We start from the raw sequence: 25,873 nt of genomic DNA on the forward strand, positions 1-25,873 counted from the left end.
CTGGCTGCCGCCGAGGGGGTGGGGCTCCCAGTCTTTACAGGGCAGCGCGTCGGACGCGGAAGGGGCGGTGGAGAAAGGAAACGTTAATGGTTCCACTCGTAGGAAATGCCCAGAATAAGCGGAAAGGTGGGAGGGTGGAGTGGGGGGGTGGAGATGGGGAGTGGCCGCCCGTGGGCACGTTTTCCTTTTGGGGTGATGAAATGTTCTGCAACTGGATACTGGTGACGGTTGCGTAATGTTGTAAAGATGCTAAACGCCATGGAATTGTCCACTTTAAAATGGTCAAAATATCAGGCTCTGGGCTGATGGCTCAGAGCCTGGAGCCTGTTTCCGATTCTGTGTCTCCCTCTCTCTCTGCCCCTCTCCCGTTCATGCTCTTTCTCTCTCTGTCCCAAAAATAAATAAACATTGAAAAAATATATATATATATAAAATGGTCAAAATGGGTGCTCACTTCAGCAGTACATATACTAAAATTGAAACGAAATGGTAAATTTTATGTATATTTTACCACTATATTACCATTAATTTGAAAAATAATGAAGTGGGGGGGCAGAATGGGAGCATGCAGTTTCTTTGTAACTTAAAAATTTTTTTAATGTTTGTTTTTGAGAGAGAGAGAGAGAGAGAGAGAGAGAGCGCGAGCAGGGGAGGGGCAGAGGGACACACAGAATCCCAAGAAGGCTCCAGGCTCAGAGCTGTCAGCACAGAGTCCCACGCAGGGCTCCAGCCCAACCAGCAGCCAGCCAGATCATGACCTGAGCGGAAGTCGGTGCTTAGCTGACTTAGCCACCCAGGCGCCCCTTCCCTTTTTTTCTTTGTAACTTTTGAAATTACAGAAAAGTTGCAAGACTACTTCTAACTCCCCAAGGTATTTTACCCCATAGTACCAACTGTTTACAGTTTTTTCAAAAATTTTTTTTATTTTTAATGTTTATTTTAGAGAGTGTGTGTGCGTGTGTGAGCAAAAGAGGGGCAGTGAGAGAGGGAGACACAGAATCCGAAGCAGGCTCCAGGCTCTGAGCTGTCAGCACAGAGCCGGAAGCAAGGCTCTAACCCATGAACAGTGAGATCATGACCAGAGCCAAAGTCAGTTGCTTAACCACAGTTTTTTCCATTTTAAGATTATTCTTCCTGGGAAGAATAACTCCTGGGGCGCCTGGGTGGCTCAGTCAGTTAAGCAGCTGACTTCGGCTCAGGTCATGATCTTGCGGCTTGTGAGTTCGAGTTGGGCTCTGTGCTGACAGCTCAGAACCTGGAACCTGCTTGGGTTCTCTCTCTGCCTCTCTGCCCCTCCCCTGCTTGTGCGCTGTCTCTCAAAAATAAATAAACATTTAAAAACTTTTTAATTTGCATTCATTCGTTGGAGCATTCATTGTTAATTTTGTGACCCCATCGTTCTTCCTATAGTTATTGGCACTCTACTTAAAGAAGAGCTTTCCCCTTTGGGAGGGGCAAATTTAAATAGTGTTAGAGGGTGCAGTGAGAGAGTAGTGTTAAGAAGGAAGTGACTGATTGAGCCAAGCAGATATCTGTGGGAAGAGTTTGCCAGGCAGAGGAGCCAGCAGGTGTAAAGGACTAGAGGCAGGAGAGCACCTGGTAAGGTCAACAACAGCAAAAATGTTGGTAGTGCTTGGCTGGCTCAGTTGGTGGAACATGTGACTCGATCTCATGGTCAGGAGTTTGGGCTGGGCCCCACGTTGGATGTAGAGATTAAATTAAAACTAAAACAAAACAAAACAAAACAAAACAAAAACAACCAATGTGGTGGGGGTGGGGCAAATGAGAATCCCAGGGACCCCTGAATCAAAGTGAGCAAATCAGAGGCAGGAGATGGAAGTTGGTGAGGATGTGTAGGACCTTGGTCATGTAAGGACTTTGATGTTCTGGCTACCATGCTGCATTTGGGATTCCTCACAGCACGGTGGCTTCAGGGCAGTCCTTCCCTGCATGGTGGCTGAAGCGCAAGGTGGTGCCGATGCCTTATCGCCTTCTTGGCCCACCCTGTAGGGCCACACAGCATCATTTCAGCAGTACTCTGGCAGCTTGAATAGTCACAAAAGTTCACTCAACGTCAAGGGGCAGAGGCACTGACTCCAACTCTGGATGGTAGTGTTAATATTAAAAATAAAATGGTCAGTTGTTTTACCAGCAAAAAAAAAAAAAAAAAAAAAATAGGTTTATTTGAGAATAGAAGAAAATTACAATCCGGGACAGGGAAACTACTGGAAAATCTGGAGCGACAACCACACGCGACTGGTTTCTAGAGGAAAGTGGCAGCTGGAGGAACTGTTGCAAACAAAAAGTCCACCGGAGTAAACTGAGAGTCTGAAGTATAATGGCTTCTCATTGGCTGAGCTGTTGCTGGGGAGATGAGAAAATCCTTTTTTCTTCAGCTGGGGTCATGAAGTAGCATCCACCTGCAGAGTCCCTCTCTTCTTGTTCGGTCAGCAGTTGAGGAGGAGTGGGAGGTGTGAGAGCTCCCCTGACCGAACCTCCTAACTACATTTTAGTGAGGTTTTCTGTTATTAATTTTCGTGGGAGAAACATGGAAATCACATTGTAGAGAGAGTACGGGAGCTGGGTGAGGTTACTACGGCATCTGAACGCGTCAATATGACACATTTGTTTTTCACACTCGTGAAAGGTGAAGTCATTACGGGCATCATCCAACTTCTTGAATAATCTTAGAGCCGCCGTTTTGCAAACAGACTGCAGGGAGACAAGGGCTCAAACAGGGAGACCAGTTAGGCTCGAGGCTGGCCTGGCTGGGGCAACGTGACGTTCCAGGCGAGGCTGATGGTGGCTTGGCCATGGTAGACACAGTGGAGGAGGTCAGAGGCAGTTGGGTGCCCAGTGTGCTCTGAAGGTAGAGCCCACAGGCTGTGCCGGCCAGCCGGGTGTAGGGCCATCCTGCACCTTCGAAAACCGTCTTCACTGAGGATCCTGAAGACGTCCCTCCGGCCCCCCCCTTCCCCCCCTTCTCATCTCCTGGGTGTCTGCCCTCCTCACATAGTAAAAAGCCTACCACCCACCCTCCACCCCAGGCCTAGGTCTCACTAGGAGTCATTGTTATTTCCGTCTCCCTGGCCCCCCATGTCCAACCTGCCAGCAAGTCCAGGGGGCTCTTCCCACAGAATCAGTCTGATGTTGAGGCTTATCCCACCCCCGCTAACATGCCACCATCTCACTGGTTTCCCTGTATCTTCCTTCCCCAGATACAATCCACTCTGTACATGGCAGGCTCCTGAGCAGATCAGACCACGTCGTATTCACACAAATTCCCTCAAGGCTTCCTGTTGCCCTAGATGTAAATCCAAACACTTCCATGGCAGGGGCACTAATTTGGCACAACTCTCACTTTCCAAAAATGAAATCTGTCCTATAAAGCTGTTCTCTCAGGGGGCCTGGGTGGCTCAGTCGGTTAAGCATCCGACTTCAGCTCAGGTCATGATCTCATGGTTCGTGGGTTCAAGCCCCACGTCAGGCTCTGTGCTGACAGCTTGGAGCCTGGAGACTGCTTCAGATTCTGTGTCTCCCTCTCTCTGTGCCCCTCCCCAGCTTGTGCATTCGCTCTCTCGCTCTCTCTCTCTCTCAAAAGTAAAACATTAAAAAAAGATTTTTTTTGAAAAAGATGTTCTCTCAGGAAAATTATAGTTTTAAATCGAACAATGGTGGTGATTTTTCTATGAGGATACAGAGGTGGACAGTCAGAGACAAGCGTCCCTCTGTTTCAATTGTACCGCAGGAGTTTTAATTTATGGAGACGGCTGAGTGACGACAGGGAGAGGCTGATGCCATTGAAAGTACATTTCTTATTACCTGCATTTCCTGAGAGAAGAGGGCACACCGTGCCCTACAGGGCCGCAGAGAGAGGCACCAGTGTCCTCTGGAGGCAAAAGCGGGAGCAAGGGGAAAGCTCCGGCCAGAGCCTTTATCGGGGTTCCCACAGGAAAGGCAAGGCAGGGCAAGGAAAGCAGCTTAGAATTGACTGGTTGGATAATCCCAGTGGTCGTTGGTGCATGGGGCCTGTCCCTAGTTGACAGGTACCTGACCCTAGATAATTTAGGACAGGGGGAATATCAACTGAGTGTGGAGAGAGGACAGCAGTTCTGAGTACAGGCTCGATCACAGGGGAGATGGAAACAGCTGGGGCCATTAGTTCGGCCCTGTAATACATGGGTGCCAACAGACAAATATCGGATCTAACAAAACACAGGAAGATAATCCCCACGTACAGAGCAGCTGAGAGTGACAACCCCATGATGGGCCCAGGGGACACTGTCAGGTTTTGGTCAAATCTGTTGCCACAACTCAATCTCTCTGCTAACGAGTGCTGCAGGGGTGATGTGCCCCCCTAGGGGGCAGTGGGGCAGTCCCAGGCCCATTACTGGAGCTCAAGCCACTGCCCCCCCCCCTCTCTTCCAGGAACCTCTCAGCTGTCCTCCCCTCTGTCCAGGCAGGCAGTCTCGGCCCAGAAGAGAGGAGCCTGGCACACTCGGAAGGCTGTGGGAGCCTGGAGCCTTCTGCCCAGCTCAGGGCCTCTGGGGCTATGTGCCCCTCCCACTCCTACTCTCTGCAAAGGGTGAGCAGCGCCTGGGGCAGGCCCCCTCGGACACCAGGTCCCGGACCACCTCACCCCACTGTGTCCTCAAGGTGGGGCTAGCCCCTCGGCTCAGCAGGAGCTCTGCGGTGGGGCCGTGGCCGTGCTCCATGGCAAGGTGAAGGGGGGTCTTGTGGAGCCACCCAGCAGCATTGACCTGCGCTCCCCTGTCTAGGAGGTGGCTGGCAACCTCTGCATGGCCTCCCCGAGCGGCGTGGTGCAGTGGTGTGAGGCCCAGTGAGTCTCCAGCATCCAGCTCCGCTCCCCAGGCCACTAGCAGCTGGACAGCGGGCAGGTGTCCACCAGCAGCAGCCCTGTGGAGTGCAGAGCGACTGTGCCTGTCCTTGAGGCTGGGATCTGCCCCACGGTCAAGCAGCACCTCCATGTCCTGGAAGAGGAGGGAAGGAGAGGACAGGGACTGGCCCAGGCAGGTGAGGGGCTGGGGCCACACAGCTTTTGTCTGACCCACACCTCATCTGGCCTCCCCGACCTAGCAGCCTCTTTCTCAATGCCGCTTCCCCGCTTGGTAAGAATGAGCCAGCACCTCTGCCGGTCTGAAGGGGCTCTACTCCAACACATCCACTTGGAACTTCTCAGCCAAAACCCAAGACTAAGCAGCCGGCTCCCCGCCTCCCCGCTGCCTAGGGACCCGCGGGACTCAAGCACATTCCTGGTGCTCAATACATACTCGTTGCTGCCGGTCACCAGAATAAAGTCCGAATGCCCTCCCCGCCCCCAGAGAGACACGCAGTCAAGGCTGCCTTCAGGGCCCCGGCAGCCCCTCCCCGCCGCCCCTCCCGCCCTCCAGTCTCGCTCGGTCTGTGCGGGGGGCGGGGGGGGGGGCCGCCTGTCCGCGCCCTCCCCGCAGCCGGGCCGGAACGTACCTGCGTGCGGCCCAGGCTCGCCGCGATGCCGAGCGCTGTGGCCCCCGCGCTGTCCGGGGTACAAAGGGCCCCGCGCGCCAGGAGAGGCGACAGAGACGCACCGCGCCCGCCGCGCCGCGGAAGAAACAGAGGGCGCCGTCCGGGCCGCGCCGCCGCCGAAAGAGAAGAGCTCAGCACCGGAAGAGGCGCCAGCGGACCGCCCAGGGCGCCGCCGTCCAGCCGCGCGAGGTCCGCCGCGAGGGGGCACGGGAGGCGCGCCAACAGGAACGGACAGCAGCGTACGGCCAGCGCGGCGGCAAGTGCAGCGGCGTGAGGCCGGCCGCGAGCGCGCCGCGGCCGGGGCCCCGCGCTGCAGCAGCAGCTCCGCCACCCGCGAGTGGCCGTGCCAGGCGGCCTCGTGCAGCGGGGTGCGCCCCGCGCGGTCGGCGGCTCCCACGGCGGCCCCGCGCTGCAGCAGCAGGCGCACCAGGGGCACGTGGCCGCGCAGCACGGCCAGGTGGAGCGGGGTCCTGCCTGCGCGGTCCCTGCGGGCGGCGAGGGTGGCGTGGACCAGGGCGGGCCTGCGGGTAGAGGCGCCCTTGCCGCCCCGCCTCCCTCGCTCAGTGAAGGGGCCCCTGCCACCTCCTCCACCCCGGTGAAGATTCTCGGAGCGGCCCCGGGGCTCACCTCTCCTCCACACTGGCCCCTTGACGCAGCAGCTTTGTCACCAGGCCCGGGTGACCCCTCCACACGGCTTGCAGCAGGGGCCCCCAGGCTCGTGGGGCGCTGGGCCCCTCTGTCTGGGCTCCCAGGGCCTCCTCTGAGCTCAGCTCCACCCACCGCAGTTCCCGCTCTGCCCCTGCCTCGGTCGGGTCCTGCTCCCCCGGCCGGGAGCTCCCGGAGTCCATCTGAGAAGAACAGGAATCCTTCACGGATACTGGAGGCCCCTGGCCAGCTCCAGCCCATATGTCCCCAGGCCAATATGAACTGCCGCACCCCCCCCCTCCCCATCTCCCCAGGGGACCGGGCTACCACTTAGCCTTCTTAAGAGTTCAGCTCCCAGTTACCCCTAGAGGGAGTCCTCCCTGGGGTCCTGTCCTCCAGCTGGATATCCCCTCCATGCAGTTCCTGGGCAAGCCACGCCCTGGAGGCCCTCTCCTGAATCTCCTGGAAGTGTGGAGGCGGGGGTGTCTGCTTCCAGAAGCTGGAGGGCTGCAGCTGCAGCTGTGGGGGTTAGCAGTGCTGCCTCCCGGCCAGGCTGAGGGCCACTTCTCCACCCTGTTCACCCAGCAACTTAAGGGGACGCCCAGCCCTGCCTGCTGGCAACAGCCCCTGCCCCAGCACCTTTCCTCCCCTGCCAACCGCCAGGGCTCCTGGCCTGGGCTCCCTCCTCAGAGACAAAGGCCAGGCAGGCAGAAACATGCCCACGGCCTCTGATGTGCCCTGACAGGCCCCCAGGGAGGCACTCACAAGCCTTTCCTTGGGCCCCTCCCTCAGGCCCTGCTGCTCACCTCCACTCCTGTTCACTGCTGGCCAAGAAGGCCACCTGTGGGGCTGGAGCTTGGCCTCTCCCCTGATTCCACGCAGGGGAGGGGGACAGGGTGAGGTGGGACCCTTCCCCCACACGCAGATGCCATGCCAGGATAGAAGACTTACCATGGATGCCAGGCAACTTGGCTGACGCTGTGGGGAGTAGGAATCCCTCGGGTCCTGGGAAGGGGCAGAGCCCCCGGACAGAAGGAGGGACCCAGGCAAAGAGATTTTCCCAAGAGCCAAGTCCAGAAGGTAGAAAGTGGTGCTGCAGGGGCGCCTGGGTGGCGCAGTCGGTTAAGCGTCCGACTTCAGCCAGGTCACGATCTCGCAGTCCGGGAGTTCGAGCCCCGCGTCGGGCTCTGGGCTGATGGCTCAGAGCCTGGAGCCTGTTTCCGATTCTGTGTCTCCCTCTCTCTCTGCCCCTCCCCCGTTCATGCTCTGTCTCTCTCTGTCCCAAAAATAAATAAACGTTGGAAAAAAAAAAAATTTTTTTTTAAAAAAAATAATAAAAAAAAAAAGAAAGTGGTGCTGCAGTAGAGGGCCTGAGTAAGGCCTCCAGGATCGGTCGCCTTGACTCTGGGGCCCTGGCCTGAGGATGCCTTGCCATCCCCGATCCCTGTCCGAGGCCACCTGTCCAGAGCCCAGACAGAAGGAGGTATAGCCAGCTCCTGCAGCCTCCCCTGTCCAGCTGCCAGCCGGAGGCAGTACAGCTTTGGGATGGCCACTCTCTCCCCGTCCCCACGCACACACCCCCAGGGATGAGGTGTCCTGAAGGCCCTGCCCTGTCCCCCATGGCAGAGCCTTGGCCCTTCCCCCACCTCCCTACAGAGAAGCCTTTCCTGTGCCAGATCCAAAAGGGTGGGTCTTTGGCAAGGAGCTGAGTGGCCCCATCTCACCCCCAAGCCATATGGACTTTACCGGCTGAGCCTCAGTCACTCTACAGATGTCACCTCCCCAAGAGAACCCTCAAGCCTCACCCCTGATTTGGAGAAGCCCGACCCTGTTTTATTTTGTCCCTAGCACTTACCACTCCACAAAAGTAGGTGTTAACTTTATTTTAAATGTTTTCCTTCCTCTTCTAGAATGAAGTCTCCGTTTGGGCACATCACACAGGCTGACAGATTCAGCCAGTAAGGAAGCAACATGCTCTGGGTGGATGAGGACAGTTTACCACCTGAGTAGTCCACAAAAGCAAGAGAGCAAAAGCTTGACGAATGGCATGGGGTGGGGTGAGGGGGTGAATGGGCACCCCGTTGCTGAAGAGCTACCCTGCACCCTGGGAGGCCTGGTGGAAAACCACATACCTCCTGAGAGCCAGATGAGCCTAGAAACTGCCTTCCCAAAGGCAGGAGTCAGTGGGAGCCAGCGGCGAGGCTGGTCCTCCCGGCTTCTGCCACCGTCCGGTCCGTCCGGAGCACTGCAGCTCATTCAGCTGTGAACTCATGCGGGCTCGTCAGGGCCCCACACAGAGCCGTCCCTACAGAGCAGAGGCCCACATTGGCCTTTACCATCACGTCCGCAGAGCCTAGGGCAGTCCTGGTACACTGAGGGAGCTCAGCCAGTGTTGAGTTTTTACTGCGTGAGCGAATGACTGCAAGAGGGACCCAAGCAAAGGACGGAGCTTAAGAGATTAGGCAGGTACCCTCTCCACCCGAACTCTCATCTGAACATTATCACTTGCAACATTTTTTACCCTAAATTCATTATCTGAGTAAAAAAAAACAGCTACTGTGAGGTTTGGGTCTGTGTGTGCCAGTGAAAACAACGAAATCGCATGCGTGTTGGGCACCAGGGCTTGGCATGCGCTGCAGGGAACCTCAAGCAGCCTTCTCACAGGGACATGTCTCAGGCTTGCATTCCTTAAACCTGCGGTGCCCAATCGCTGCCGTCTTCCCCTGTCCGCATGTGTCCGAAGGGAGTCTATGCGCTGGAAAATGTTAGAAGAAACGTTGGACGTGATGAAGCCAACGGTGGGAGAAGGTGTGAAAGGGAAATGTTCGCGTCTGATGCTGCACACCTTGTTCATTGGGCTCACAGGTAACCTAGTCGTTAGTTAGACATCAGCTAGTTACATAAGTGGGGTTTAATATGCTGAATGCTCTGCTAGGAGTTAAGAGCATTTCAGTAATACTTGGGGAAATTAGTTGGGGTTTACGGAGGAGCTGGGAATACTTCCCCCCAATTGAAATAACAGAATATGTGCTCCCACTGTTTTCAGGATGGATGAGACTCCAATGCAAAGGATGCTGTTATTGAGCACCTACTGTGTTCTGAGTCCTACACCAAGCGCCTTTTTACATGCATTGCCCACATGCCTCCTCCACAGCCCTGTGGTGTGGGCACCCAGTGTTTTCCCTGTTTTCCTGAGGCTGAGAGAGGCCAACCTCATTTGGCAATGAGGACAACCAGCAGGGACTAAGGCTGGGAAGCGGTGTGGGTGGCCACCTGTACACAGCAGTAACTGATGGGGCAGTTGTCAGAGTCAAGACCTATGAACTGAAATCTGGGGGGGGGGGGGGGGGGCGGGGAGAGCTCCAAGCAGGGAGAGGGCGGGACCAGGAGGGAGGAGGGCCCCAGTGCCAGGACAGCTGTGCAAGCCCTGCCCAGAACACACAGGAGCTGGCTGGGGACACTGACCAGAGCCGGAGCTGTAGTCGCCTGGTAGAGAGAGGCCCAGCCTGGCATTGGGGAAAACTGAGGCAGGGGTGTGGCCTTGGAGACTGATGGTCAGGGCTGGACCTACCTGGACCAGGGTGCTGTCCTCCAGCTGGGTCCGCTATGGTTGCTGGTGTCTGGGTGGGAGTCTGACCTGGGGGCTTAGGGCTGATGCTGGGGGCCTCAGTCCTGCCGTCTGACTACCTCCGTGAACACACCAGGCCTGTTGCCTGCGAGAGCATGAGTGAACAGGAGAAGGAAATGGAGGAGGATGAGGGAGGCAGCACTTCGGACACAGCCCCCATGCTGCCGGAAAGGGTTCCTGACGGCCAGGCCTCAGCCTTGATGTCCCCACGGTGGGTAGGCCTGGTGGTCCGAGGCCTTGGGACCCTACTGCTGCCTGGCCAGGCCCTGGCTGGACTCCTGCTGCACCTGCTGCTGCCTGCAACCGTGTTCCTGCTGGCCCTTCTGCCAGCAGCTGCCATCGTGTACCTGGGATTCCTGTGCCACTCGAGGGTGAGCTAAGCCCTCCGTGGGCAGGGTGGGGGCTGGCTGGGGCCCTTGGTAGCGGGGGGGTCCTGCAGAAGTGCAGGGCCCTGGGGCTGTAGGTGAATATGCCCCTTTCCAGCATGGTCCCCTTGTCCCCAGAGACATATGTGCCCTTCCCTGGAAAGCCCCTTCTTCTTCCAAGCCCCCCCCCCCACACACACACAGACACACACAGCAAAAGAAGGGCTTTTGTTTGTCATGGGAGGGGACAGTTCCCTCCCCTTCCCTGAGGCCTCCTAGCCTTGTACCAGGGGCCACCAGGGTCTGGACAGCTGGGCATGGTGGGAAGAGGAGGGGTTCCAGGAAGAGAAGATGAAGATATCATCAAAGTTCTCCAGTCCACCCACCGCCCCAGCCACTCACAGACCCCTCCTGCCCTGGGCTGGGTTTCCCCATGCGCAATGGGCTAAGGCTTGGTCTACGGAAGGGGGATGTAGGCAGATGGGTTCGGTGTCCTCCTTCGGTAGGCATGAAGCAGGGGCAGAGGACTGAGCGCGGGGCCACAGAAGAGAGGGTGGTACCAGCTGGTGAGAGGCACGGGTAGGGGCTCGAGGTCAGATGCCAACATAGGGAAGAGCCATGGGAGAGCAGAGAAGGGAGGAAAGTGGGGATGGGACAACCGGGGAGCAAGTCTCTGAGCCTCCCCTCAAGAGACTCCTATTTGAGCCCTTACCGCTTGGGCCCTGGATCTCCCATTCTCGACTCAAAAATGCCTGGCCACAGCCAGCCCCAGTCACCCCACTCCGCCAGACCTCAGGCCAGGCTCCCAGGCCCCACCCCTCTGGTTCGCACTGACCACCACAGGCCCCCGGCGGGTCCACCTACTCCCGCCCCAGGTCGTTTATCGGGCCCCGCCCCGTCCACCTGTACCCAGGCCCCGCCCCCGCTTGACTGGTCGCCCCGCCCCCAGGTCCACCCGGCGCCCCGCCCCGCGTGCCGCGCACTGCTCTCCGACAGAGAGGCGCCGCGGCGCTCATCGTTCTCGGATTCCTTTCGCTGCCTCCGCTGCTCGTGCTTGCCTCGGCCGCCCGCACCCGCCTGGCCCGGCGTCTCCGCCCGCTGCTACCGCCCCCAACTTGGACCCCTGGATCCCGCCGCCACCCGGGGTCCAGCGACCGTGGGCGGGCGGGACGCCACACCGACGGGGAAGAGCAGTTCTGTGCCTGGGTGTGACCCCCCGCCCAGAGGCCTCTCCAAAGGACACGACCTCCGAATCCCGCGAGGCACCCGAACTCCTCCCCCCGTGACCCTCATAAGTCGGCCCCAGGCCGGCCAGCTCGGGGTCTGCGTCCAGGTTCCCTCCTCGGAAATCGCGGGCATACCACGGGGCTTCGTGCGCAGTGCTTCGAGTGGCCGCGAGATGGCACCTGACTTCCCGGAACCCAGGCCCGCCCTTCCCCAAGGTGTCCCCACACCCGCAGTCCCCTCTGACGCGGAGAGGGCTGGGAAGCCTGGAGAGAGGAGGGAGATGCCTCCCAGAGAAGGGGCGCATGGCCAGGCTCAGAGAAAGGTGGCCTTCCTGGCTTTTGTCACTGGCTGCCCTGGGCTCCTGCTCCCTCCCAAAGGGCAGCCCTTAGGGCCCCATGTCTGGTCGGTCAGCGGGCCTCCAGAGGGTTCCAGAAGTGGTGAGACTTGCCTGGGAGGCTTCCACAACCGGCCCAAGAACACGGTTCCAGAAGCTTAGCGATGGCCAGCAGCCCCAAGGCTTGCAGGGCTCAGCCTGAGATGGCGGTCAGGGTTAGCGTTTAGATAGGTGCCAGATTAAGAAAGCTATCTGTTCTTTCTGGATAATTTTAAGGTCTTTGTCTTTTGCAATCTTTGGCATTAGCATGTTTCTAGTCGTGGATATGTTCTTACTTGTCCATTCGGTATACACTGTGTTTCCTGTTCCTACAGATTCATATCTTTCATCAGTTCTGGAGACTTCTCAACCGTTTTCTAGGTCTCCAAGTCTGCCTCCTGGTTCATTGTACCTAGTCTTTCTGGGGACACCTTTCTGGCTTCACCTTTTCCCTTCTCCTTCCATGTCAGTTCTTTTCTTTCTGTTTCCACCTCCTGTCTCTGCTGCGTTCTGGGTGATTTCTTCATCTTTCAGCTCACTAATTCACTGGTTGTGTCCTATCAACTCATCCATTCAATTTTAAGTTATTTTATTATCATATCTAAAAGTCATACTTGTTTTTTTTATTCAAATCTCATCGTTTTTTATGGTATCTTCATGCATGTTCAATTTTTGGATTCCAGCTTTGCTTCAATTTCTTGAACATTTCACATACAGTTTTTAAATATTCTGTACCTAACAGTTTCAATTTCTTACTTTTTGGGGGTTCAAATCTGTTATTTGTTGTTTCTGCTGATTCTCATATTGTTTCTTTGAATGGATCCTCATTTTTAACTGTCAGCTCATACCTGTAAAAATTCTTTTTTTTTTTTTTTTTTAATGTTTGTTTGTTTTTGAGAAAGAACAGAGCTCAAGCAGGGGAGGGACAGAGGAAGGGGAGACACAGAATATGAAGCAGGCTCCAGGCTCTGAGCTGTCAGCACAGAGCCCCATGCAGGGCTTGAACTCACAAGCTGTGAGATCATAACCTGAGCTGAAATCAAGAGTTGGATGCTTACTCAGCTGAGCAACCCAGGCGTCCCCGGACTCTTTGTGGGTTTTTTTTAATGTTTATTTATTTATTTATTTTAAGTTGTGCTCTTTTTTTTTTTTTTAAGGTTTATTTATTTACTTTGAGAGAGGCAAAGAGAGAGAGAGAGAGAGAAAGGGAGAATCCGAAGCAGGCTCCACACTGCCAGCACAGAGCCCAATGCAGGACTTAAACTCATGAATCATGAGATCATGACCTGAGCCGAAATCTACAGTCAGATGCTCAACGGACTGAGCCACCCAGGCACCCTGTTTATTTATTTTTGAGAAAGAGAGAGGTAGTGGGGGAGGGGCAGAGAGAGAGAGGGACAGAATCTGAAGCAGGCTCCATTCTATCAGCGCAAAGCCCGGCAGAGGGCTCAAACCCTCCAACCGTGAGATCAAGACTAGAGCAGGAAGTGGATGCTCAACCGACAGCCTCCCCCCCCCACCCCCACCCCCACCCCGGGGCGCACCAATGCCTGTGAAAATTCTGAGGACACACCCCTCCAGAGGAGATTCCTTTTGTGAGGCATGCCCCCTCTGGGCCCTGTGAGGGTCCTGTGCAGGCTTCCATAATTGCCAGTGCAGCTCTCCTTTCCTGTGTCCAGGGACGTCCTGCTTTCCCATCTGTTTCCTTTCATCATCCTGGGTTTCTGCTTGTTACTCTTCTGTTTATTTATTTCTTTATTTTTAGTGTTTTTAATCTGGGGGGAGCCTTGAACATAGATACTTCCTTGTAAGCCCAGCAGTGTATTAAAAATGTTTCTTGGGGCACCTGGCTGGCTCATTTGATAGAGCACGTGAGTCTTGATTTCGGGGTTGTGAGTTCAAGCCCCATGTTGGGCATAGATATTACTTTTAAAAAAAACGTGTTTCTTGTAATTTGTCCAGATTCTAGGGGTAGCTGAAAGGCCTTTTAAAGGATCTAGCATACCGTGTTGCCAGCAGGGCTCTGTGTGTGACCAGCAGGGGCAGAACTCACATGTACCCAAAGATCAGGGTTCAGGCTACAGGCTCAGGGCTCGTTCCATGGCCTTGAGCAGAGCCCGGTGTGTGGCTGGCTCAGATCCCGCAGGAGTTCTTGGGGTTTTCCAATTGTTTGCACCCAGTCAGACAGGAGCCTGGCTGGCCGCCCAGCGCCCAAGGATAGCTTCCCCTGGTCTAAGTCCGCCTTCCTTCCCCTCCTGCCCAGGGCTGGGCAGGCTCTGGCCAGGCTACGAAGACGAGGACTCTCCTGAGGATCCGCCTGGCCCCAGAGTCATCAAAACAACAGCTGGGCCTGTTGGGGGGGGCGGGGGGAGGCCTTGATGGAGAGCTCAGCTGCCCAAGCCCGAAGGGTTCCTAAGGTGTGTCCCAGCTTCCCAGGCCTACTCCCAAGGTCCTGCATGGCCTCTAGCTGGCCCCAGGGATGACCAGCCTCAGCCCCAGCTCTACCCCACCCACTCGCAAAAGGAGCCCCTGTGAGGGGATGTAGGAGGTTAACAGAAGGGGCCTTGTGATCTGTTTTTAGAGGACCAGTCTGGAAAGGCAAGGGCAGAGGCGCTGAGTTACTTGTGGGCCAGGCAGAGACCTCTACTTTGGGCAACACTTTTTTCCCAGGTGCCCAGGCCCCTGCCCTGTAAGAGTGTGCCTGGCTACAGGGGGCGGGGGGGAGTTTCCACAGTGCACGTGTCTGTGTGCCAGTGTGTGCGCACGCGTCGCATGTTTGTGCACAGGTGTGTGCATCCCTCTGTCTGCTTCCCCTATTACCCCAGGCGGGCACATTGTCCCATCCCCACAGGTGGTGAGATCGGCCTCTGTAAGGTTCCCGGACCTGCCCAAGGTCATATATTCAGTCACAAAGTATTTCTTCCTGGGAGCTCAGGTGTCTGCAGGCACCCCTTCAGACACTGGTGGCAGCTAGGAGGGGTCCAGGGGGAGTTGGCGGGTTCAGTCCCCCCAGCCACACAACCGGTGTAAGCCCTGCCCCCATCCCCCGTCCCCCGTCCAGGGATGTGGGGTAAGCAAAGGGCGTTGGGGTGGGTGAGCTGGGTGGCAACAGATAGTGCCTGGTGCTGGCTCTGAGAGCTAAGCTCCCTCACTCTGTCCCCTGGGTCCCACCCTGACCACTGGGGAGCCCCCACCGAGGTGTTGACCCTGGCCCATCCCTCCCTACTCTCTGCTCACGAATCCAAACTGGCCTGGACTCTGCCTGGGGCTGGGGCTGGTTGTGGTGGTCACCTCCCTGATACAGACATTTCCAGCAGGGGGAACCAAAGCTGGAGTCCCACCTCAGAAAGGGCACACCATGCAGCTCTCTGCACAGGCTAGAAACTTGGGAGTCTGGAGGCCTGCGTGCCACCCCTTGTCCTTTAGGCTCTACCCGAGACGGCAGCCACCAAGGCATCCCCTTAGATGCCTCGTATCAGTCCCCTGGCATCAACCTTGCCCCTGCACGTGCCATGCGCCCTTGCCTCCCCCATGCAAGCCCTACAACCTGCCCCACCCTTTCTGCCCCCCAGGCCCCCTCACTGCCCTGACACACGCCAGTCAGCTTCTGCCCCAGGGTCTTGGCACTCCCTGTAGCTCCTGTCCATGTGGTCTGACACGGCCCTACCCTGACAGGGAAAATAAGCAGGCCTGCATCTTGGGCCAGCATGCCACTGCCTGTCCCCCTTCCAGCCTGGCAGCCCTGGGAGGACAGGGTGCCTGCATGTCCCCAGTACTGACTCTGGCATGTGGCTGCCCCGGCTCACACCTGCTGGGTGAACTCAGAGAGGGTGGTACCCACCCCATGCCCAGGCTGCACGCCCCATGGTTGCCAGCAGGGGGACTGGGTAGGGTTCAGCCCTGGGGCCACAGAGAGCAGGCCTGGGCTCCTAGGGATTGCGACAACAGGACCTCCAGACCCTCGGGACTGATCCTTTAGTCTCGGCATGTCCCTGACCACAAACAGGCAGGTTAAGTCGAGAAGAATGTGTGGGTGGGGCAGCTGAACTTCTGGGCTCTTGCTCCCCCTCCCTCTACCCCACTTACTGTTGAAGACGGGGTCTGGGGGCCTCAGGCTTGCCCCACGCCCCCATTCCAGGACCACAGCAGCCCCTGTTCCCGTTTCTGGTGGGCACATGCATGGGTGCATATGTGAGATACAAACCCGTAAGCAGCAGCAGCACGTAGTACCCCGTCCCCCACCACCACCGGGTGAGGGTGGGGACCCACACTGCTCAGCTCCTGAGGCCCAGAGTGCCCTGGGGCTGGGGTCAGAGGCCTGGGGAGCTGCCCTTTTCCCCAGGGTCAACATGACCACAGTGAGCTAGGGACAAAAGGCCCTTCTTCTCTGCAGAGGCCTGGGCTGTGCGGAGGAGGGAGTGTTCCGTGGACCCGGTGGGGGCAGGGGCAGTGCCTTCAGGCAGCAGTGTGCTTGCGTTTCAGGGAACCCCCTCCACCTGCTTGTGGACCAGCAGGCCTGGTGGGCCAGCTCCGGGAAGTGATGCCCTGGGGATTTCAGACTGAGCCAAGGCTGCAGGGGCAGGGCTGCCTCAGCCACACAGGCTGCTCCTTCCCCCGGCCCCTCGAAGTCCAGGACCAAGCAGGGGCTGGGCTTGGGGGAGGGAGCCGACGGGGCGGGGGCAGGGCCTGCTGTGGCCTGGCGGCCTCTGTCCCTTTCAACTCCGCTGGCCTCCCAGCCTGTCTTTCTTCAGAGAGGAGGTTTCCGGACAATTATATCTGTGCTTCCTCTGGCGTCTGCCTCGAGCTCAGCCCTGACCCTGACTGTTACGCTCCTGGCTGACCCCCACAACTCCCTGGGGGTCCTCCATCTGTCTGTGTCCCCGCCTTGGGAGTGCAGGACACTGGAATGAGACTTGCCATGATGCAGGCAGCAGGGGCCCTGTGGACAGTAGAGCCTCAGGGCAGAGCGGGGCCCAGGGGAGTAGAGCCGATCGGGTGGTGGGATGTGGGGGCATCTCCCAGGGGTCAGGCGTGAGCCCAGCATGAGCAGCAGGAGTGACTGTGGGCAGAGCTGAGGAGGAACTTGGCCAGGGCTGCTGGTCGAGCTCAGCCAAGGCTGGGCAGAGGCCCTGGCAGAGCAGTCCTAACACGGGGCCTCCCGTCTTTCTCCCTCCGATGGAGAGGCTGGAGGGAGGAGGGCGGCTGCTTCCTCGAGGGCCTGAGTCATGGCCAAGAAGACCCGCTCAGTTTTTCCAGAAGGGACGGAAACTTCCCTGTCAGCCCAGCAGCACAGGCCGAAGCGTGACTGGGGCCCGCCTGCCATGCAGGACTTGGGGGACAAGGCGGGGAACTGCCCTGCCACAGAGCATCCCATGGCCCAGCTCTCTGCCCCGGGCAGGTGGGTGCCCAGTGAGAGGGAGAATGAACCAAGGAGCGTTTGTACGTGTTAACCTGGCACCTCAACCCCAGCACCCCCCGGGGTCAGCTCTTGGCTGGAGCCCCAGGCCTCCTCCAGCTGCTGCGGCCTCACCATGGCCTCCGCTCACTGTCCCCTTCGGCCCCAGTCCTGGTCAGCCTCCTGTGCTTCGGGGCTGGGGGCCAGGCCAGGCCCCTCCGGGAGGCATACCCTGGACTTCAGGGGCGGGAGCCCATTGCCCCCACCACCCACACAGGCCCAAGCGGAAGCACCAGGCAGTTTCTGGTCCCAGCAGAGTCCTGAGGCCTGTGGAGCTGAGCCAGCACCACCACTGCCAAGACTCCCTTCGAGGGGGTGGGGGCGGCGGGGACACACTTCTCGCTTGTTCCTGCCCCAGCTCCTCCAGCTTGGCTCAGCCACTTCCTTTTTTAGGCAAAGTTGGAACTCCAGCCTGTCTCACAGAGTGTCTCACCTGCCATAAAGGGAGGAAGGAAAACCATTGAGTCCCATCCGTCCTTGCTTCTGAGCATCCTCCTGGGAAGGGAAAGGGAGGGGACATCCTGGCAGAGACGCCCCAGCCACCTCGGGCTGGGAGAACCTGTGCCTTCCCAGCTCCACAGACTAGTGGCTGGAAGAGGGCAGTGGTTACCCTACAGAAAGCCTTCTTAGTAGTGAGGGACCTCATCTGGACCCTCAGCTCCTGCCCAAAAGACATTGCCCTGCCTCACCTAAGGGGAGGGAATCTGTCCTGAAGGGCTGAGTGCCTGTGGGGATGCCCCCTCCAGCCAGCCACCTCTGGTCTGGCCCAGCCAAAATCCTGGATCGCAAGGTTCGTCCTGGCTTGCCAGTGGGTCCCTCCAGAGGTCTGGGGGCCTGCCCTTGGCCCAGCCCTGGGCCACTCATTGGGCAGAGTGTATGGGGACAGCCATAGTTCCGGCAGGGTCACCCTGGACAGGACCTGAACCAGCTCCTATGCCTCTTTCTCCAGGAAGCCAGGTGGGGTGGGGGCTCTGTGTCCCTCAAAAGGCTCCCCTTCAGGCCTCTGCCCCCCTCCCAATGCTCTGTCTCCTTTCTAAGCGCCCAGCCCCCAGCCCCCAGCCCCCAGCCCCAGGTGAGGCCAGGGCCTGGGGCTTGCTGGGGGGGGGGGGGGGACATTGTTCTTGGTGTCACCCCCAACCCCTCGCACCCCTGGGTTGCTCTTGGGCCTGATTTCAAGGACTCATAGCACTGTGGGGAGGTCACGGGCAGTGAGCCCTGGGGCTGGCCCAGCTTAGTGGCCCCCTACTCTGCTCCCGGTTGGGGGCAGGGGGCAGTGCGGAACCCCGAAACCTCCCAACCAGGAAAGAAAGCTCTGGTTTCTGTGTGTACGCACGCCCACGCGTGTGTGCCGCGGTCGCATCTGCGCGAGTGCCGCGTGACGCTTTCTGCCTGGGTCCCTCTGCGCGCACGCCTCCCGGGCTCTGTGCGCCTCGGCACTCGGGGAGAGTGCTCACCGGGGGCGGGGCCTCGGGGACGGGGCCTCCCGGGGGGCGGGGGCGGGGGCGGGGGCAGGCCCGGCCTGCGCGGCGGCGCGCCCTGCAGTCCCCGAGCGAGCGAGTGGCGAACGGCAGCCGAGCGCGCCCCGTCCCGTCGCGCGCGATGCTGCCCTGGACGGCGCTCAGCCTGGCCCTGAGCCTGCGGCTGGCGCTGGCGCGGAGCGGCGCCGAACGTGGTGAGTGAGGCAGGAGGCGGGCCAGGTTCCAGCTCGGGCGGCGCCCCTGCCCCCTGCTGCCTGCGCGGGGCTGAGTCTTCCCTCCCGCGGCCCGGGGCGGGGACGGCCGCAGGGGCACCCCACCCACCTGCGGCGGGCGGGCCCAGGTACCCCGAGCGGCTAGAGGAGCGTCAGGTGTTGGGGGGTAGGTTCTGAACGGGGAGGGGAAGGTGTGTGTCGGGGAGGCGGTCCCTGCCTCGGTTTTCCTCTCCTTGCAGTGACACCTAGTAGAGGGAGGGTAAGAGGGCTGGAGTCGCCCTACCGGATTGGGGGAAACAGGCCACAAAGCCCAGATCAGTACCCAGACGCCCCAACTCCTGTCTGCCCTTGGCTCCCGTGGTGGAAGGGGTCCTTTTGCCCCCTGGGGTACCTGGAGGAAGAGGAAGGCCCTGCGGGGTTGGCGGCCCCTCAAGCTGCTGCAGCAGGTTACCTGCTTCCTGGGTCCAGATGGAGCAGAGGATGGGTCCAGAGGAGGGGTGACATCATCTGTAAGTGGGGTGATGACTCCAGCCTGGCCATATGGGCTGTGATCATGCTCTGTCTCCCTCATCTGCCCATCTGCCCATCTCAGCCCCCAGTGTCCCCAGCTGCTTTGTGCCACCCCCCCCCCCCCCCACTAGTTGCTTTACCTGGAGGCAGGGGTGTAGGGCTGAACTCCATCCTGGAGGCCGATTCTCTGGAAGCCAAGCCTGAGGAAACAAGGACTGTGGCCTAGGCTTATCCACCCACACTCCTGGGGGCTGGACCAGGACCCTCGGCTCCAGCCTGCACAGAGTCTGCTAAGGAAAGGGTGGGTGTGGAGGCTTGGAGGGGTCAGCTCTCCTTTACAGACAAGACTTGAGCCCAGACAGCCCAGAGAGGTGCAGAGCTAGAACCCACTGAGACTGTGGGCCACTTGTGGGCTCAGGACCCCTTTCCCCTTTCCCCCAGGGGTGCCGCCTGCAGGACCTTTGGAGCAGGCTTTCGGGGCCTACTTGGGTAAGGGCAAGCTCCAGCTTAGGGAAAGCTCAGACCCTGGGGGTTCTGCCCTGGGTGTGGGACTGTCTGGGGGCCACCACCTGGGGCTGAACCCTCTCCTCTCCCCCAGGTCCCCCAGCATCGGCTCCCCAGGGGGACCTGCTGTTTCTGTTGGACAGCTCGGCCAGCGTGTCTCATTATGAGTTTTCCCGAGTTCGGGAGTTTTTGGGGCAGCTGGTGGCCCCACTGCCCCTGGGCCCTGGGGCTCTGCGTGCCAGCCTGGTGCATGTGGGCAGCCGCCCATACACTGAGTTCCCCTTCGGCCAGCACAGCTCAGGTGCGGCTGTCCAGGATGCCATACGTGCTGCAGCCCAGCGCATGGGCGACACCAACACTGGCCTGGCGCTGGCTTACGCCAAGGAGCAGCTGTTTGCCGAGGTGGCAGGGGCCCGGCCGGGGGTGCCCAAGGTGCTGGTGTGGGTGACAGATGGCGGCTCCAGCGACCCCGTGGGGCCCCCCATGCAGGAGCTGAAGGACCTGGGTGTTACCGTCTTCATCGTCAGTACCGGTCGTGGCAACCTCCTGGAGCTGTCAGCTGCTGCCTCGGCTCCCGCAGAGGATCACCTGCACTTTGTGGACGTGGACGACCTGCACATCATTGCCCAGGAGCTGAGGGGGTCCATTCTTGGTAGGTGGGAGGAGGCAGGGCCTGGGGGTGCCCCAGCGAGGAACCCGGGAAGAGATGGGGGAGAGGGACTCGAGGGCCTGGAGCAGGGGCCAGGGCTTCGGGGACAGTGGCACTTCCTGGGGTTCGGCTGGGAGGTAACACCCATGGCTTTTCTGTGCATCCTTGGGGGACATGCTCCAGTCGTGTGCCCTGTGTGCCCCTCTACCTGGGCTATAGTGGGACAGAGGGTCGGGCCTGAATAAACATCTCCGGGTGGGGTTCTCTGCTGATGGGCCCACCCCGACTGGGGGGCCTGGAGTGGGCCGAGAGGCCAAGGAGCTGCATCTGGTGGGATGTGGTTAAGTGGAGAGGAAGAAGAGGGAGGGTCCAAGCCTGAGGACTCTGCAGATGGGCAGCCCAGGCTCCTGTACGTGTGCCAGCTCCCACCGTGCTTGGAGATGAGAAAGCCGGGTCAGGATGGGCTAGGACTGCTTCCCACAGAGCTCGGGCCCTGCTACCCTGTGGGTGGGAACAGTACAGAGGAGTTTGAGTGGGTCTGTGCCATTGGTGGTTTTGGGGATTGCTGGAGAAGAGGCTGGACCAGAGAGGGCCTGCTGCAGGGGATGGAAGCTCCCCACCAATTTTCTTTTTCTTTTTTTAATGTTTATTTATTTTTGAGAGACAGAGTGCGAGCAGGGGAGGGGCAGCGAGAGAGGGAGACACAGAATCTGAAGCAGGTCCCCAGCTCTGAGCAGTCAGCACAGAGCCCGACACGGGGCTCCAACTCACAAACCGCGAGACCATGACCTGAGCCGAAGTCTGATGTCCGACCGCCTGAACCCCCCAGGCGCCCCTCCCACCAACTTTCTAATGGACCCCCACCCCTACCCCCAGCCAAACCTCACAGTGGGAGGGGCTGAGATGAAGGGCCCGGTTGCTGGCTCAGCCTGCTCTAACCACTAAAAAATGCCACTAACCCCAGGATTCTTTCTGAGTCTCAGCCTGTGGGTTAATCATCCACCAGAAACCAGGAGTTGGACTGTGGATTGGAGAAAGGTAGAGGGTCCTCCCAGAGATTTGCCCCAGGGACACCTGGCCCCTGGTGGCCCCTGAGTCAACCACTGTGGCTGAACCTGGAGGAGACAGTAAGAGGAAAGGCAAGCAGCTGGACAGGAGAAACCCAAGGCTGTAAGGCAGTTAGGCAAAAGGGTGGGGGGCTCCTGGGATAGGGGTGGGTGGGGGTCTGAGTATGGGGAATAGACAGGAGGATGAGTGCCAGGCTGACAGCTGGAGCACCCGGCATTAAAGGAGAAAGCATTAGGGTCCCAATGGCCATAACCCTGCCTCGACATTTATCAGCCTTACATGCGAGCCATGTGGTGTCCAGCCTTACCTGCTTGCGTGGTCACTCAAATGGCCATGTGGTGTCACAGGCTCAGGAGTAATGCACATTTGGGGGGCTGACTCTGGAATCCCCCTGCTCCTGGAAACCAGAGGCAGGCAGTACTCTGAGACCCACATCCAGCTACTCCTGGAGTTGTCATATATCCACCCCTCAAGTGTCCCCCGATGGCCTCCCATCTTTTGGCTGCACCAGTGGTGCCCCTCTGCCTTGACTGTCCAGAGCTGAACTGACTCCACACTGTGCCGGCCACTTGGGCTGTGGAGGGTGGTTGGTCCTCTGTTCTCAGACACCACTTTTGAGGGGCTGACTGGGCTGGGTGGGAGGTGGCCATTATAGCTCCTCACCCGTCTAGGTTTGCAGCTGAGGCAGGCAGGGAAGCTCCTGATGGAGTCCCAAGTTGGGGTGGCACTCTTATCCGTACCCCAGCCCTGTCACCGGTTCGTGTATCGTTAGCACTGTTGGGGTGGCCGAGCCTGGCCTGGGGCTCTCCAGCGCTCCTGTTCCCCACATCTCCCCGTCCGGTCTTCCCTGAGTCGGTAGTCAGGGCCCCAGCCCGGGCGCGGGGAGGTCTGACCTTCTGCACCACCCGCAGACGCCATGCAGCCACAGCAGCTCCGTGCCTCTGAGGTCACGTCCAGCAGCTTCCGCCTGGCCTGGCCGCCCCTGCTGACCGCGGACTCCGGCTACTACGTGTTGGAGCTGGCGCCCAGCGCCGAGCCGGGGAACGTGCGTCGCCAGCAGCTGCCGGGGAACGCCACGGGCTGGGCCTGGGTCAGCCTCGACCCCGACACGGACTACGACGTGGAGCTGGTGCCCGAGTCCAACGTGCACCTCGTGAGGCCGCAGTACCTGCGGGTGCACACGCTGCCGGGTGAGCTGGAGGCGGAGGGCCGGCCAGGCCGGGCGGGGGCGGGGGGTGGGGCGGGCGACGGGGAGGGGGCGCCGGGCCGGGCCGGGGTCCCGCCCCCACCCCACTCACGCGCGCTTCCCTCCCCCCCCCCCCCCCCCCCCCCAGAGGAGGCCGGGCCAGAGCGCATCGTCATCTCGCACGCCAGGCCGCGCAGCCTGCGGGTGAGCTGGGCCCCGGCGCTGGGCCCGGCCGCCGTGCTCGGCTACCACGTGCAGTTCGGGCCGCTGCTGGGCGGCGCGGCGCAGCGCGTGGAGGTGCCCGCGGGCCGCAACAGCACCACGCTGCAGGGCCTGGCGCCCGGCACTGCCTACCTGGTGACCGTCACGGCAGCCTTCCGCTCGGGCCGCGAGAGGGCGCTGTCGGCCAAGGCCTGCACGCCCGACGGCGAGCGCAGCCGCGCTCCGCGCCCCCAGCCGCCGGGGGCCGGGGGCAGGGAGCCGTGAGCCCGCCGCCCCGCCCACCCGAGGGCCCCCTTCTCCCGAACCCGGCGGGGGAGGCGCCCACCGCCGATAGCAGGGCCTTGCCCCGCGGCGACTCCGCGCGAACCCCCCCACCCAGAACTCTCCCGCGGCGGAGGGCTCCCTGCTCGGGGCGTCTGCCTTCTAGGACGCAGGCCTCGCCCGACTCCCCCGCCTGACCCTCTCTCTGCTGCAGCTCTGGCAGCAGCTCGTGCCATCGCGACCCCCTGCCCGGGCCCAGACCTGGGTACACGGTGCCGTCCTTTGGGCAGGAATTAGCAGCAAGATGGACAGGGAGGCTGGGGCGGGCTGAGAACATCAGATACAGGACTGGCCGTGGGCCCAGGACAGGAGGTGGCCGAGCGGAGCGGCTAGACCTCTCGCTTGTGCGAAGGCCCAGTCCCTCTGGTGGCGGGGGCCCGGCATCCGTTTGAGAGGGCTTGGTCCAGTTGGCCGCTCTGACTTCCTGCGGCTACTCAGGTCCTAGATGTTGGTAGAAGGCGGAAGGATGAAGGGCAGGAGCGGGCTCTGGCCGAGTCCCAAAGCCTTCCTGGAGGGGACAGGGTCCGGAAAGGGGCAGGGAGGAGTGGTGGCAGGTTGCCGGTGTGGTCAGCAGCTGGGTTAGCAGAATGGTGGTCTTTATCAGGGCATTCAGTTGGCCTGAGAGGCAGTGGCTGCTGGGGACAGTGACCTTGCCTTCCTGCCCAGGACCCTGCTGGGTCCAGCTACAGCCACCGGGGTGAGGATGGCCGCTTTCTGGAAGAACAAGATGGGACCCTGGAGACAGGAGGGCTCCTTGCCCCAGCAAGCCCCAAGTCTGGCACTCATGGGGAGCCTCCCTTGCTTCTGGGTAGGGCACTGCCATGCTGGGGGCAGGGACAAACAAGGTTTCCCTGGGTGGGTTCACCCCAACGATTCTCTACAGCATCTTCTGACTCCTACGTCTTCACTACCACTATCCTGGGGCCACCAGACAAGTCCTAAGGGCGTAGCTGCTGTCCTTCAGCCCCACAAAGGCATGAGCTCCTCTGCCTGCACCAACTCAGTGCTCACTTCGCCTCTTCCCCACTAACAACCCAGACTGTAAAATAGAGTAAATCAGATGTAGACTGAGCCTCGCGGTCTCCTCAGCGTGCTTTACTCCCTGTCAGAACACTCCAGCCCCGAAAATGCTCTCAGACGGAGGGCCAGTGTTTTGTGGCTGGTGCTGGGGGAAGAGGAGGGGAGCCGAGCCCCTCCTGGTGCCGAGACGCAGAACACCGTGCCACGTACACCTCCTCTTCGGGGAGCTCTGGCGGCTTCCGTGGGCGGGGACTGCGGCGTTTGGAGCCGAACAGCCCGGACAGGGACCGGGTTCTGCCGCGCTGCCCCCTCGCCACAGCCTTCGGACCCGGGTGGGGGCCGGGGCTGTGGCGCCCTCTGCTGGCAAGACCGCTCCCCCAACAGCAGTTTGACTTTCGGCCGCTGCCTGCTGTTGGGAAATAGAGGCCCTCCCTCACCCGCGCGACTGCAGGGCGGAGAGGCCGTGTTCCGGGTCTGCCCTCTCGGGTGTGGTGGGGGTGTGTGCGCGGCCGGCAGCCTTCAGTCGAGCTGGCCTCCACCATGTTTCACGAAGCAGACTCCAAGAATCCGGCGGCTCCCTGCTTAAACACCTAGGGCCTGCACTGCCCGCTCGTTCGGTGTATTTAACATCTGTGGAGGCCTGCTGCGGTGAGCCCACGGTGTGCCTGTGTGACATGGCATAGGAGACAAGGGGCTTCTGCCCTGCCTGTGTGGCCAGAGCAAGCAGAGTGGAGGGGGGGAGGGGCTACGGTTGTGGGTCCAGGGTCCCAGGAGCAGATGGTAGTGCCCGGCCAGGCCAGACTTGGTCAGATGCTGGGGGAGGTGCCGCCGAGTGGGCGTGGGGTTTCCCCTACATGTCCCCACAAGCCCCTGGAATCAGGCCCAGGGAAGCCAAGTGGGACTGTGCGGCCCGTGTGTGCCGCTGCAGGTGTCTGTTTACACTCTGACCTGTAGTTAGCGGGTGGCCGAGAGTCACCTGGCCCCCTCCGAGGTGGTGGATGCGAACAGCAGTGTCCCGGGCAGCATTGGCCGGTGAGGGGAATCCTCCCCGGGGCTGGGACTTGGGCCAGAACTCCCCATAGGCAGGCCAATGTCCGCCACCCTGATGTCGCGGGTGCCTGGAGGTCCAAGCCCGTCGGGCACCCGGAGAGGTCCCCCTCCACACTGAACCTCTCAGTCCAGCCTCCAGAGCACTGTGCACGCTGCAGGAGGAAAAGCAGGAGAGTGCTGGTGGGTGGTTTCCTGATAGCTCGGTCACGCACTTGAGACACATGAGTTCCCGCCTCCAAACACACCTACAATCCCAAGGGAGGGCAGAGTGGCCAAAGACATGTGGCCCTAGCCCCTGGAAGAGGCTTCAGCCTTCGCCTCCTCACTGCTGGACACTGAGGCCAGGGAGAGGAGCCCCCGCTCCTGTCTCTGTGCCACGGAGCACCTCTCCCGGAAGCCCTCCCTTGGAAGCCCTTTGCACCGTCCCAGGCAAC

General features: G+C 60.0%; 3 protein-coding genes across 4 annotated transcripts; 2 read left to right on the forward strand and 1 right to left on the reverse strand.

Moving 5' to 3' along the window:
* Nucleotides 1-4,536: 4,536 nt before the first annotated feature.
* On the reverse strand, nt 4,537-6,813 carry ANKRD65 (ankyrin repeat domain 65). The gene is given in 6 exon segments (XM_030328243.2): nt 4,537-4,991; nt 5,488-5,595; nt 5,598-5,809; nt 5,812-6,011; nt 6,154-6,374; nt 6,534-6,813. Coding segments are annotated over 6 exon segments (1,236 nt in total). The 5' UTR covers nt 6,588-6,813; the 3' UTR covers nt 4,537-4,550.
* Nucleotides 6,814-9,606: 2,793 nt separating this feature from the next.
* On the forward strand, nt 9,607-12,654 carry TMEM88B (transmembrane protein 88B). Its single transcript, XM_030328244.1, is given in 3 exon segments — nt 9,607-10,170; nt 11,114-11,158; nt 11,161-12,654. Coding segments are annotated over 3 exon segments (606 nt in total). The 5' UTR covers nt 9,607-9,825; the 3' UTR covers nt 11,377-12,654.
* A 6,126-nt stretch (nt 12,655-18,780) lies between these two features.
* VWA1 (von Willebrand factor A domain containing 1) lies at nt 18,781-23,312 on the forward strand. 2 transcript variants are annotated; one of them, XM_030327567.1, is made up of 4 exons: nt 18,781-18,891; nt 20,018-20,575; nt 22,552-22,830; nt 22,975-23,312. In XM_030327567.1, exons 1-4 carry the CDS (start codon nt 18,819-18,821, stop codon nt 23,310-23,312), a joined length of 1,248 nt encoding a protein of 415 aa, XP_030183427.1. In that variant the 5' UTR covers nt 18,781-18,818. The 2 variants fall into 2 exon arrangements, with proteins under 2 accessions (XP_030183427.1, XP_030183428.1); XM_030327568.1 differs by lacking the exon at nt 22,975-23,312 and having other exon boundaries at nt 20,413-20,575; nt 22,552-22,637.
* The last annotated feature ends 2,561 nt before the right edge of the window (nt 23,313-25,873 follow it).

The sequence above is a fragment of the Lynx canadensis genome, chromosome C1 (genome assembly GCF_007474595.2).
Source record: "Lynx canadensis isolate LIC74 chromosome C1, mLynCan4.pri.v2, whole genome shotgun sequence".
Classification (NCBI taxonomy): Eukaryota; Metazoa; Chordata; class Mammalia; order Carnivora; family Felidae; genus Lynx; species Lynx canadensis.